The sequence below is a fragment of the Gavialis gangeticus genome, unplaced genomic scaffold, assembly GCF_001723915.1.
Source record: "Gavialis gangeticus isolate Ggan-Ray unplaced genomic scaffold, GavGan_comp1, whole genome shotgun sequence".
NCBI classification, from domain to species: domain Eukaryota; kingdom Metazoa; phylum Chordata; order Crocodylia; family Gavialidae; genus Gavialis; species Gavialis gangeticus.
The window spans coordinates 101,875,243-101,889,577 of NW_017729025.1; the positions used below are offsets into that span (position 1 = coordinate 101,875,243).

General features: G+C 41.7%; 1 protein-coding gene across 1 annotated transcript in view; it reads right to left on the reverse strand.

The window, feature by feature from the left end:
* The window catches only part of EXT2 (exostosin glycosyltransferase 2), a 108,888-nt gene extending 95,613 nt beyond the window's left edge, over window positions 1–13,275 (reverse strand). The window contains exons 1-5 of the mRNA XM_019519361.1: window positions 12,717–13,275; window positions 12,451–12,540; window positions 6,520–6,636; window positions 3,242–3,437; window positions 364–503 (exon numbers count right to left, since the gene is read on the reverse strand). Of these exons, the coding sequence (XP_019374906.1) occupies window positions 364–503; window positions 3,242–3,437; window positions 6,520–6,636; window positions 12,451–12,540; window positions 12,717–13,252 (1,079 nt within the window). The 5' untranslated portion in view covers window positions 13,253–13,275. The remainder of the gene's footprint in view (window positions 1–363; window positions 504–3,241; window positions 3,438–6,519; window positions 6,637–12,450; window positions 12,541–12,716) is intronic.
* Window positions 13,276–14,335: the final 1,060 nt, after the last annotated feature.

Here is a 14,335-nt window from a genome sequence, read left to right on the forward strand (position 1 = left end):
TTGTGCATGACACACAACAGACTGGGGAGGGAACAGACAGCATATTGGCAGCACATAGGGCAGGAAGCAGAAAATAGAGTAACAGATCAGACAGGGCAGGGAGCAAAAAGCAGAACAGCAAATTGGGCAGGAGAAGGGTATTGGAGTGACACTCAGAGAGTGTCCCAGGTTTATTTTGTGACATGCCTGCTAAAAAAATTGGCCCTCCTCTGGTTTACACTCACCCTACTATCAGCATTCTACTCAATACCCTGTGTACTTCCTTGTTCCTTCATTTGTGTGTTGTGAGATTTCAAATGGTTTGGCTTTACTGCATGCCACGAAAGGCAAGAAAAAATCTCTTGCAGAGCAATAAGTACAAACCTCTTCCAGTCCAAAACTTCGGAGAAAGGTAAAATATAGGAGTCAGCAATGATCACAGGGACACAACCAGCTTGAAGCACATCACTTAACACAGCCTGCCCCAAGCGGGCACCACGCAGCACGACACAAAATGTAGCTTCCTGTTGGCAAACAGAAACCAACACAGACATCAGAGATAAAAAAAATAAATATTATACTGTGACAATTTATACTACCATGCACCCACCTCTGGAGATGCTGGTTAAAAGGAAAACAGGTTTGCTCTTTGCTACCATAATGCTCTCATTTATAAGACTAAAAATAAGTGTGCAACTTTATTCTGCATTGGTCCACAAGTGTAAGGGGCAGAAATGAAGACTTCATGAATCCAATAAGGTGTTTCTATCTTCAGTGCAGAAACCTTAATCTTGAAAGTTTTAATGCATCAAAAAGGACAAACTAAAAATGCCAACTCTTTAAAAATCTTAATAGTTAAATATGTTCATGATTTTTCCTCTAGAATTATACATATGTTCTTTAGGATATCAGTGAAGATAACCCGAGATAAACTTTTCCCCCTGCTGATATACACTTAAAAAAATCTGATTATATCAACAACAGTTCAAAAACACCTAACGTACAACTGGAAAATAGGAGATTGGTTAAAAGACTGGTAGTAGACTATAAATACATTTTCACCTCAGGCTACTTAGCTCAGAACATTATCAAGTTGAAGTTGAATTGACAGCTGATCAGTTGGCCATGTCAAAAGTTCTCTGGTCTTGGTCCAGTACCAAAAATTCAGGTAGCCACAAAAGACAACATTCCTATTGGCACTAATTTGCAACGTGGTTGGTATCCAAAGAAGAAAGGTCAAGAACCAAGACTAAACACCTTACCCGTAGCCTTGTCAGGAAAGTGTAGGGCAATCAGCCAGGGAATCCACATAGCTGTTGCCTATGCTGTACTTGTCACATGCTTCCAGGGCTGAGAGACTAGAATTTTTCCCCAGCCCCAAAAATCATATAAAAATAGTTCACAGGTTTTTTTTTTAAAATAAGATTAGGGTACTATAATCTACGAGTCCAAGAAAAGAGCAGGAACAAAGTAGAGAAGGCATTCAGTTTGCTTTCTGTAGGAGACAATGAAATACCAGCACTAGAAATCTTTGTCTCCTTATTTGCTTCCCAATAAAGTTATGAAATATATGTGCATCTCAGCCAAAAGACGACCTGAACAGGAAACATTAACAACCTAACAGCCCAAGTGTCTGCCTAATAGGAAGCCAGTAAAAACGAGTGCAAGTAAGGATCTATTGAGATTACGGTCCTCTGACTTTTGTGGAGGAAAAAAAGCAGGGATAGGTGTGGGGGTGGAGTGAGCAACTAAGTGAGAAGAAAAAAAAGAAAGGAGCAACACACATTTTAAACATCCACTCGACAGACCACAGGGCAGCAGGTGGAAGACTTCTGGTAAGGTCTGAGAGGAAAAAAAAAAAGAAGAGTCCCAGATGTGGACACACATGCTCATCTGCCCAGATAACCATTTTTCCTGTCTAGACAAAGGTTACTATAAATACATCTCCTCACATCACCACTGTTATCAGCCAGACATTCCAAAGGGAGATGCAGAGCTCTGCAAAGGAAAGTATTTTAACAATCTCGGCATGTGCCAGCTCTTTTCTGAGTTAAAAAAATATCCCCTTGCTTGCTATCCTTGAGCAATCCAGTCTGCATGTGAAGAAGCAAAGCAAACAGACTTTTTTTTCCCCTTCTGGCTGAAGTTTTCGGGACTTGGGATGACCCTTCCCCTCCCTCTCCTCCTCCACCACATGGAATTTTAAACATCTTTCCTGCAAAACATAACAGAGCTGGTGGAAATTTTGCTTTTCCTCCATGTATTTGTTGTTTTATCATCATTTGTTGAAGTTCAAAGATGGATTACATGCTCGCCAGAGACGGAGTGCAGCATGATACTCACCCACTGCCTGATGGCACAGTTCACTTCACCACACCACGTGCCAAAGCACCTTGTCTCAGGGAATTGCCAGGAGACACAGGGGTCTGAGAAAGCCTATCTGGTTTTATCTTCACTGACACATCAAAAGCCCTCTGGAAGTTGGGCCAAGGCCATCAAACACATTTCACCTAGATGTTTTTATAGCTGCATGCTGTCAAATCTTCTAGCTCAGTTTGTCATATCTATACGGGGAACTCTGTGGGGGTTTTTTTAAACTACTAAACTGCATACAAAAATAAAACCTGACAGACTTTAATAAAACACGGATCTCGTTTACCCAAACAAATCTACACAATACTCCTTCCAACCTCATTTTAATCTTCCTTCTGCATGTGACAAAGGAGCCCTCTGTTTTCAAGCACTGCCTAACGTGGATTGGATTGACAGAGACAAGAAGAAACATAAAACCCGACTGCCTGACTATTTATGGTCAGTTTGCACATCAAGTAAAATTCCCAGTGCCTTTCTGTGCTGGCCACTGTAAGTCAGATGATATATTTCTGCCCCAGCAAAAATCTGCCCAACATTTCCACTGTCCTAACGTTATCTTCATTTACTGTCTTAACCCTATGTAGTGCACTGTTATGCAGCTACCATATCGACTCCAGAAACGGTTACCTCTCGGAAGCAGCTAAAGCAATCCAGAGCAGCCTATTAATTGAAGTTCATAGTTTACTTCTGGCTCTTGAAAAATCAAAGACTATTAAAAACTAAAACTAAGAACAACTTTACTTCAGTCAAGTTAGCAGACTAGTCATACTCTGACACTTTCAGGAATTTAGCTGAAAATCAAAGAAGTGTCCTCCCTACTTATGGAAGACAGGGTTTCCATGACTAATGTCAAACATCAGGTGAGATTTTAGAGATGGAGAGGCCTTACCTGAAGCACCTGAGGGTAATCAAAGACCTGGTTCCTGTTACAACGTTTACGAACAGATGGGACTCCCTCTGAAAGATTTGTGCATTTGTCCAGAATCAGCACAGATTCCCCATTCTCAGCTTGAAGAGCCTCCAAGTCAAAGCGGTACTCTGGGTGCAAAGCCATTTGTGATGAAAGGATGAAGTACCTGCGGGGACTGAGCCAAAGAACCAAGGTTACCTGACATTTCCGTAAGCTGCTCCTGTAAAGACTCTGAAACACACTTCTATCAACTTCGGTCCAGAAGAGTCCAGATTACTTAGCCACTGCACACACTGCAAACCTTCCTTTTGCTTATTCGTTTAAACTTCCAGCGTTCATGGAAGAACCCAGATGGAAGTTGGAAAGGGTTCTGATGCAGTTTAATTATGCTTGGGTCAGATCCAGTTATAATTACATAGATAACTGGCAGTATATATTAATGGATCAGTACAGCACACTGTTTCACATACAGCTTAAAATGTATGTAATTTAAGAAAGGCACCCCCTCAGTTTAGGACAGGCAATTCTCCCAAGTTTCATGAACTGAAATAAAAATGGCTCTGCAAAACAGAAAAGGCTAGCCTTTGAACTCAAATTACTGCACTACGTATTCACTAGTTTTAGCTGAAACTACATATTCATTAGTTTAGTTTAAAACACGTACGACACTTGGGCTGACAGAAGCTAATTTTCCTCCTTGCACTCTGTTTACTTAATTTTGTATTGGTCAAAGATGCTAAATTGACAGCCTCGACCCTCTCTACTTAACAATGAAACAAGTACAGCAACAACAGTGACAGGACAAATTTCCCCACACGTGTTTCTACGGGTCATGTCTAAAGGTGCAACTTCTGGATCAGACGATGAAACGTAGCTATATTCCCCAAAGTGCTTAAACACCAGTCTCTGACAAATTATTTTTCACAAATTATATATCTAACAAATTATAATGAAAGTTGCTGACACTCCGGATAACGTAATATTAAAATATTATGAAAGTGCTCATTAACAGCTGAGGCCAAGAAATGCAAGGATATACCCTCAAGTTAGATGGTCATAGCTTTAAACTGTGCATTTTGTTAAAGCTGGAATACAGCATGCTTTTGTAGTTTTAAGAAATCAGTTAAAAGACAGACTACTCCATTATTCTTCATACAAGGGAATACACAGCATGTGCCTGCCTGCACATTGCCAAGAAAATTCAGGAAATATGAGGCCTAGATTGAGGAATCCAATTTCCCTCACTTGATGCCTGACTTTTTTTTTAAATACAGCCCTGAAAAAATACCTAATACAACAGTAGACACCATCCTGCTGTTCCGCCTGCCCCTTTACCCATCTCCATGCCAGCAAGTTTGGTCACTTCAACTGACAGCTGAAAATGGCAATTTTTTTTTTAATTCTATTTCTGTAAGTCTCAAAATGCTCACAATGGCTTGCTGAAATATTTACTATTATTAGCAGTGGATTTATAGCTTTTTGAAGCCAAGGAACTATTAAAAAAGAAAAGGAAACCTAAATTACATTCTCAGTTCAACTCTCTGAAAGAAAGAAATATAAAGATTTCCCTTCCAGGCCAGCACAGCTAGTGCAAATGGCCAGCCAGAAGTAACAGAAGATAGTTCATTTTTGTGAAGGAAAATTCTGCCATGAAATTGTCAACATTCCCTAACATCAGAGTCTGGCAATCCAAAAATTACTATAATTATATATAAAATTACAAAGTATATCAAGGCGGTAGGACAGTGAATATTAAGCTGCTTTTGTCATTCTCTCCACACTTTAACACAAAAGAAAATGAAACTTGTTGTTTTTCAAATTATACAAATGGTGACTGGCCACCAGATGGCACTCAGCTACTTCTTTAGTAAGTGAGAACATGGACAGTGAAAAATAACTAAGCTAGTTGGACTTGCTCTCAGCTATCTATCTCTTCTGTTAAGCACTACAAACTGATCGTATACAGACCAGAAATGAATGAAGCAGTCTGTACTTAAAGGGAGCGTAGCTCTCTGTATCTGGTTGAATAACTGCCCTACCAGATGCATTTTGCCTAGGTAAAAGTGCAATATTCTCTCCTTTTGTGCCTGAGCACAAAAAAAAATTAAAAATACCAAAAAACAACTTGTACTGTGCTGCTCTCCCTCAAAAGTGACACAAGCAGAAATGCTGGGAGAAATGCACTATCCATATGAACAATCACAAGCAAACATAAGAATTGCCATTTACTGGCTCAGACCATAGGTCCGTCTGAGAGCGGCGGGTACTGAAAGGGACAGTGAACAGGGCATGACCAGGGTTTTCTCCACTTCCCTCTCCCACTTGCAGCCTCCAGCATTTAAGACCTAGGAAATTCTAATTCAGAAGCTCTATCCCTAATTCCCATGCCCAATAGCTACTGATGCTCCTTTCCTCCAATAATATGCCCAATCCCTTTTTGAATCTAGCTGAACTATCAGCTTCCACATCTGGTGGCAATGAGTTCCCTGCTTTAATTACACGCTGTGTGAAAAAGAACTTCCTTTTGTTAGTTTTAAACTACCTACCTACACGTTTCATTTCGTGACCTCTAGTTCTTGGGTTATATATCTTTGAGTTATAACTGTCACTGTATCCAAAATAATTCTATCTTGCAGTCCTCCAAAAGCAATAGGAAGAACACTGACCTTATCAGCAGGAGGCACAGATTACTGCCACATATAATCAACTTTTAATCTGAAATTTGCTGCATCCCTTTCACCACAGAGGGGCTGTCTGATATAGTGGAGGGGTACAAGATAGACATGGCGCAGTTACACAGTGGTAACTACGCACTATAGTTAGCAGTGCCCCGTGTAACAGGTTACTTATCTTCTAAGGGCCAACACGCCACCGGAAATGTAGTTAACAGTACAAATCACAAGCCATCTCACACAGTTTATTCATCTGTTAAACAGAATAACAGAGGTAAGCAAAATCTAACCGCTGTCAAGTACTTGCAGGAGCTCAGTTAAAGGACTGATTATATAACATCTGCCAAAGTCTTGTACAGGTATCACCTACATGATAAAGGAAGATCTGTGATGGAACATGTCTCTTACCTTACCAGTAATCTCTGTACATGAATGCAAGTGCACATGCATACCTATAGCAAGTTTATCATCCTGATATCTTATATGTTTCCTCAGTACCATCAGCAATTTGGCAGCTATAGTCATATTCTAACCCCACCCCTCTTAAATAGCTGTAATCAGTCCAATACACCAGGATCATTTTACCCGGGTACTCTTTCTGGCAATTCAACCTCTGCAGACAACGGGCTATAAACAGGAATGCTGACATCATAGCCTTGTCGGTAGGTCCACGTGGAGAAGCCTCCTCCAGCCAACAGAGCCCTGAAAATAGAAGAGTAGAGAAGACTGTAAAGAGAGCACATAGGATATCCCTCTAATTTCCAGGTCATGTCACTTTGCTCATCATTCCAAAAGTCACTGCTGGCTTCTTGCTCTGAAGTGCAAATGTCTACAAATCCTTTATCAACAGCTTTCCCCAAGCAGTTTTAACTTCATTTTAACCTTTCCCAACTGTTCTACCTAAAAAGAAGAGAATTACAATTTTTTTTTAAAGTGCAATTGCAAGTTGCTGTTGAAGGTACTATATTTTGGATGAGATGCAACAACTTAATCATCATTAAAAATCCTGTACTATATTTGCAAGCCCTTGTTGCAAGCCAGTTTCAGATAAAGTACATCCCTTATTCAGCTGAACATCAGATTTTTCAATCCTTCCCATAAAGTATTATCTGTTGTGGCTTGGAACTGTCAAGCGTCAAGATACTTTTCAGGTACAGATGCAGCAATTTTGTATTTTTACAGTTTAAAGTCCTTTTGGATTCTTGGGTGGGGAGAGAAGGAAAAGACTAGCCTCATTAGTGCCATTACACAACACAGTCCATTTACACACAGGCACATGCTTCTTAAACTTTCAAATGTGAAGCCTTCCCACTTTGACACCTCTGCCACAGTGCAATTTGCTGCAGGTTCATCTCTTAAGCACAATTTAATGTGTCCACAGTCTTAGTTTTTCCATTAATAAATGCCATAAATGCAAACACAATCACTCAATAAACCACATGATCTGAAACTAAGCCCTTGAAAACAGATGCAGCTCAGAGACCTGTATAGTGGGAAGCCTGGAATAATAAAAGTTGGTTATTTTAAGATATAATTCACCCTCCCAAAAGGAAGGAACTGACTGGCAGACTGACAACCTATCCCTGGCTTTTAATAAATGGGGCAGCTTTCTGCAACATGGAAAGAATGAGCTTTAAGAAAAGGAAGAAAATGTATGAAGGAGAAAACTGAACTTTTCTTGTTTCTAGCAGAAACTTATAACGTAGTATATCATATTCCTTATTTCTGTTTGAGCTTCTCTGACATATGCTAGTAGAGGGCAGGTGCCTTTCAGCTAAGCTGTGCCCACAATGGCCATGTGGCATAATGAATGCAATATCCTAGTCAAAGAAGACCAGGCTTCAGGGTCTTTCTGACCAGCTACTTGGACAGCTCATTAGAATCTCCATCCTTCATTAGAGCAGCAGGTCATGCTATAGTTTAAACTGGCCTAGGGCAGGGTGCCAAAGATACAGCCTGCAGGCTAGACCCCTCCCTCAACACAAGCCAAATCCAGCACCCATGGTGTCCACTCTGGCTGGCCTGGGATGAGAACTACATGTGGTGCCTCTTCCAGGACGGACGGCATGTTCAGCATGGGCCCTAGAGCAGCTGCTGCATGCAGCACAGTTCCAGGCCAGCCAGAGCAGGTGCTGGATCCAGCATGTGAAGGGGAGGGAGGCTGCTCCAAGGGTCTGCCTCCACCATCCCAGATATGGCACCCGCTCTGGCCAGTCCAGGACTGTGCCACACACAGTGCCCGTTCCAGCTGATATGGGACTTGTGCTGCATGCAGTGTCTACCCCAGGCCACCTAGAGCAGGCACCACACGCAGCTTGCATCCCAGTCCAGCCAGAACAGGCACCACGTGTGGCACAGCCCTGGACTGGCCAGAGCAAGCACCATGGGCACTAGATACACCATGTGGGGGAGAGGGTCCATGGGCCTGATCTGGCCCACGAGGCCAGCCCCACACTGCTCATCAGCCTACGGACCAATCCTGTGCCCCTCATCTGGCCTCTGAGGCCAAATGACTTTGACACCCCTGCCTTAGGATACTGGGTCAGCTGAAGTTACCATATAAAGCAATTTGCAGAAAAATAAATACATTTTTCCAATTTGACTTTCTCTCATTCTCTGGGAAAGAAGATAAATATTATTGAAAGGATCCTAAGGAGCAGGAGACACTGTTTTTCATGACTTAAAATGAATATGGCTAGCAGCCATATTGCCCCTAGCTGGGATATTTTCAGAGTTCACTAGTTAAGCAGATATTTGTCTGGTCAGTAGGTGGGTTAGAGACATCCAAGAATGACTTGAAATTCATTAGGTGGCACTGTCACTCTGAATCATCACTCAACCAAATCCTTATCACAATGTTTGGAGAGGTGGTGTTATATAGCTGGTCTAAACAGGTGGCCTGATTTACTGTTAAAAGACTATCCATTCTTTTATTCACTAGAGCAAGATACCTTGGTCATATGTCAGTAAGTTCTATTTGCTTTGATTCCCTTTGCAACTCCTACAAGATGTTTCACATCCTATCCTAATTATGCAGTGTGGAACTGTTCTACATTGTGAAATTACAATATTTTGCTCTAGAAATGCCTGCACTGGTGATACAGGAAGGTGATACAAGAAAATCTACTGTGCTGTGTTAATTATGGCCTAAGCAGGACTATGGATTCTTATCCCAGTACCTGAATTAGATTCTAACCCCTTTTATCCCCATCACTTTATTACTTGTCTGCCACTTTCAGCACTGCCTCCCCTCCCCCATCTTTTGTATTCAAATCACTCTCTCTGATATCCTTCTCTGTGTATATCCTTGCAGAGCCTCCAATGAAGTGAGTTCTTGCTCACAGAGCTTATGCATCTCTGATACAGTTAGTTTATAAGGTGCATCTCTATCCTGCCTGCTACCTACATTTCATTTCTGAAGCTCTTTAAACGTTCTGAGTTCAGAATAAACGATACTGATACAGAACTGGGAATTCAAAACAGCTTCCACTTCTGCAGCACCTCGAACTCTGAACACTAACCGTTTACAGGACCAGAAGTTACTTGGGGACAGGATGACAACTTAAGAGATGTTGAATGACAACATAGGTTCCAAAGCAAATTCTATTATTTTAGATTCCTTTCCACTGCCTCACCTTCAGCAATGCATGTGCATGCACAAAGAAGGCTGCTGTGACCAAATCTCACCCTTCAAGGTCCAGGTTCCATGTTTCATTCACAGTACTTCACTTACAAGGCAGGGAATGAAAAACCTGGATTTGGCTTGCATGTTGCTGCCCTTGCACTTTCACACCCATCATTTTTTCCCCCTTAATTAGGAAACTGCAACCAGATTGTTTTAATTGGATCCGGTGAACAACCTGACAGCACCTCATCAGCCTTGAGAAAGCAGGTGTGCATCACACTGAGTTTTACCTAAATAAACCCACAGGGAAGAAACACCCATTAAATAACCCTGCTCCAATTTTCAATGTGTGGTGCAATAAGAAAAAAAATGGGGCCAAGGTATTAACCTATTAACCCTTAAAGTACCAAGGACAAGCAGTCTTTCGATTGCACTGACCACAGAAAAACAAAACTGTACAGTTTTTTCCTCATCCCCTCACTTCTTCCCAGCCATTGCTTTGTCTTCCTTCCTCCCCTCCCCGGGAAGTGCCTTGATTTGTTCCCATCTCCTTCTGGTCCAAGACATTTTGCCCAACCTCCACGCTCACCGTCCTTTGAAACCACTCTCCTAAGTACCAGTGCCCAGCTCAACTGACAGTTCAAGAACTTGCAACAGAAATTCAGGCTTCTGGTTTACGTAAAATTTGGTATATGCTAAAGAGACAAATGGAAAACTTTGCAGACAGAACCAACGTATCTCAATACTGAACAGAAAGACCACTAACAAGTCTCACGTAAAGGCCTTATAGAGTTCTACTAATGCACTTCAGACCTGACTTTCTACTCTCAGCTCTACTCAGGTCTGCCCCAAGCCACCTAACTCTAACTACCAGTCTCTAGCGTATAAATGGGTAAAGCATAATTTGTCAACATCAGACCTGGAGTTGGGAAGGAAGCTGTATAGTCAGTCCCTTTATGTACAACTAGTCCTGTGATATTTTGGTTAAACACATGTAATGGAAAGTCTGACCAAATTAAGTCATTACCCATTACATAGGACCTTAGAGATGTCTATTGCCACCAGGTCCTTTCACTCTTTCTTGACCCTGTTTCCCATGAATTAATAAGCCCAAGGAGATTCAAAACTACCTGACTTCTCCCAATACTATAACATACACTTAAAATAAATGCCTGCTGAAATAATACATTTCCTGAGTACCAAGCCAAGACGCATAATAAGCCAGTTTTAAATGGATGTCTGACATTAAAATGTTTAATAAAAAAAGTTGTACAGCACAAGGTAAATCTACTGCATTTAACAGATCTATTTCTTCCACAGGTACCTTTGCTAACACATGTAAGTACTGGAACATAGCACTTTTAAAGAGAACTACATGAAAGGAAAACCTTTCTTAAATGGGCAAAACGTGAGAGAATGTGTGTCAGATGATGGGTTTAACAGGTTTTGACTAGAAAAGAATGAGCTTGGACTGCCCTCTTCTGGCCAAACTTGTGTCACAAACATTACATATCCTGGTTCTTGCCTTTTTTGATTCTGACACTTTGTCACTACAGCAGTTCCAAAAAAGGACACCGTGGGCTTGATCTCTGAACACTCTCAGAAAAAAAATCCAGTCCAGTTAGCAAGAAAGAGACAATTCATTTTTAATTTCCCACCTTTAAAAGAAATAAAGATATTCAAACTCGTATCTGTAATATCTTAGGCAAAACGTTGCTGATTGAACATGACAGAAAAGAATCCATCTTGCTCTTTAATGCCTGTATTCATTTTGCAGGACTTAAGACTATCTCCATGTGTCAGTAAAGTAGAAAGAGTTGATTTCTTTGTTTAACAATAGTTTAAAATGTCTTTGTTCTGTGTCTTTCTACCTGAAACTTCTGTTCTTTATTAAAACTCTTTTTTTCCCTTATCTTTAGATCTTTTTTTTGTCTTCTCAAAGTGTCTGTAAACTAATAGCCTGCAACTAATAATGTAACTCAGGGTTCAAAACTCTTCCTAAGTTCCTGGCAGGAATTTTCAAAATGCAGAAACTAGAGGAGAAGAGCCAAAATCAACAACCTCATGATCAGTGACAGATGATTACTGGGTCAGTGCAACTCCTGAAAATTTTACAGAATTCAAGCTCAAATATGAAACCACATAGGCAGAATAGCAGTATCATTTCTGAATACAAAGCAGGGACATTCAAATTTTTCCCAGAAAAGATAGCCAGAAGCAGTTCTTCTGCTGCTGAAATTTACATTAAGTGGAGCTGTCTGTCATCATGCTCAATTAGCTGGTGCATTCTCTAAAGGCTACATGTCTAAGCAGGAAATGGTCCTCCGAGCAGTCTAGCAGCTAAGACGAAAATGGGGCATTGACTGCTGGAATAGAGTAGATTTCACCCTCTACAAAGCAAAAAAGAGGATGACAATTAACTGTTTTCTGTACTCACAAGGGATAGGACAAGAAGTGTTTAAATTACAATAACAGATCTTTAATGTTGGCTATTAAGAACTTTCTACCTATGATGGTGGTGAACTACTAAAACAGATCATTTAGATCGGTTGTAAAATCTCTGTCACTGGATGTGTTTAAGTTATTTAGGATGGTTTAGACAGGGATGATCCCTGAGCAGGATTTTGGACTCAATGACTTCTTCAGGTGCCTTATGGATTTTATTTCTCACTCTATGGGCTACACTGTAGGCTACCAGAAACAAACATCTGGCCTAAGAATCTACCTCCTGTCACAAAAAGTAAGTCCAAGTTATACTCCACCTGGGCAAGATTCAGGGAACACTGTATCTGCCTTGGAACAAGCAACAATTCTAATGCCACTTCCTCTTGAAAGACATCTGAATCCCACCCAAACCAAGAGTGTGTGCACTCAAACAGCAAGATGCCTACCTATCTCTGGGAACATCCAATGCTGTGTTGTAATCCGGTGGGCCCCCAGGCAGCATGTTGAACAACAAGTGGTTTATGCCTCGATCCCATCTACAGAGTAGGAAAAAGAAACATCAGCACTTGAATTAACAAATTCTAGACCTACTCCCCCAAATACTGATTTTAGATCTTATCATGGCCCACTGTATGGCTTCCCCACCGCCATCAATCACCTCCTCCTTTGACGTGATTTTTGATGATTCACACTTCAAAGTTTCTACATGTACCTGGATAACTGTGCCAAAGCCTGAGCTGTTTCCTTGATTCGGAGCGTGTTCTGGTTCAACACATCTATGGACGGCACAAAGAGGCAAGCCCTGTTGACATCATCCGTGTAGAACTCACTGTCAGAGATGGCTGTCAGCAGCTCATTGTACTCCCGAGAGATGGTGTTGCTGACTGGTGTCCCATACTCATCTACGTACTTCTTCAGCGAATATATATAAACCTTAATCTTGTTTTTGGGATTGAAGCCACAACGATAGACATCAAAGCAGGTGTGCATCCTGCAGCTGAGGTCCCCCCGCTCTGGAATGGGACTATCAGCCAGCAGCTTTACCACAGGCACATCATGGACACTACGCTTCTCCACTGTCCAGTCACTGGATGACTCAATGGAGTGTGGCCAGAACTGGAACATGCCTGTGGCAATGAGGCCAAGCAGGACAATGGAAAACAGAGTGATGTAGTAGATGCGGTGCTTAGTCTTCATTCTTGGAATGAGGGCTGGACCCCGAGTGTTATATTTGGCTGACGCACACATAGTGGAACCAGCCACTTCTTCCTTGTCCCTGTACAGAATGAGAAGATAAATGTGTAAAGTAAAAACAAGGACAGATTTAAGTACGTGAAGGGAGCGGTAAGTATCGCACAGACAGGAAAACATTCATATAACCCTTGGAGACAGTTCCTTTCCCTCAGTGGATTGTACTGAAATTTCTCAGGCATGTAGGTGTTCCACTGCCATGTTAGGTGCTGGCTTCTGCTACGTACCAGAAATGTCACTTGAAAGTGAACTAATCACCTGCTGAAGAAAATCAAGTCAGCTGGCCCAGACAGTTTGCACCCCAGGGTACTTAAAGAGCTGGCAGGCATCATAGCTCAGCCACTTGCACAGATCTTCGAGAACTCATGGTGCTCAGGTGAAGTGCCCAAAGATTGTAACAAAGGCAAATGTGGTGCCTATCTTCAAGGAAGGGAGGAAAGTAGATCTGGGGAACTACAGGCCTATCAGCCTGACCTCTATCCTAGGGAAGATCTTGGAAAAAATTATCAAAGAGACCATTCTTGAGAAACTGGCTCATGGCAATATCCTGACGAACAGCCAACATGAGTTTGTTGCAGGTAGGTCTTGCCTGACCAATCCCATTTCCTTCAATGACCAGGTGACATATCACCTGGACAAGGGAGAACAGATTGACATCATATATCTTAACTTTAAAAAAGTCTTTGATATGGTATCCCACGATCTCCTCATGGAAAAACTGGCCAACTGGGGCCTTGGCTACATCACAGTCCAATGGCTGGGGAATTGGCTCCAAGGTCAGACCCAGAGAGTGGTAATCAATGGAAGTAATCATTGTGGTGCGCCGTGACCAGTCGGGCTTCCCCAAGGCTGCGTCCTTGGGCCTATACTCTTTTAACATCTTTATTAATGATGCAGACATTGGTATCAGAAGCGGACTGGCCAAGTTTGCCGATGACACCAAACTTTGGGGTAAAGCGTCCACACCTGAGGACAGGCTGGTGATCCAGGCCGACCTAGACAGGCTCAGAAAATAGGCAGATGAAAACCTGATGGCATTCAACACCAAAAAATGCAAGGTACTCCACCTTGGGGAAAAAA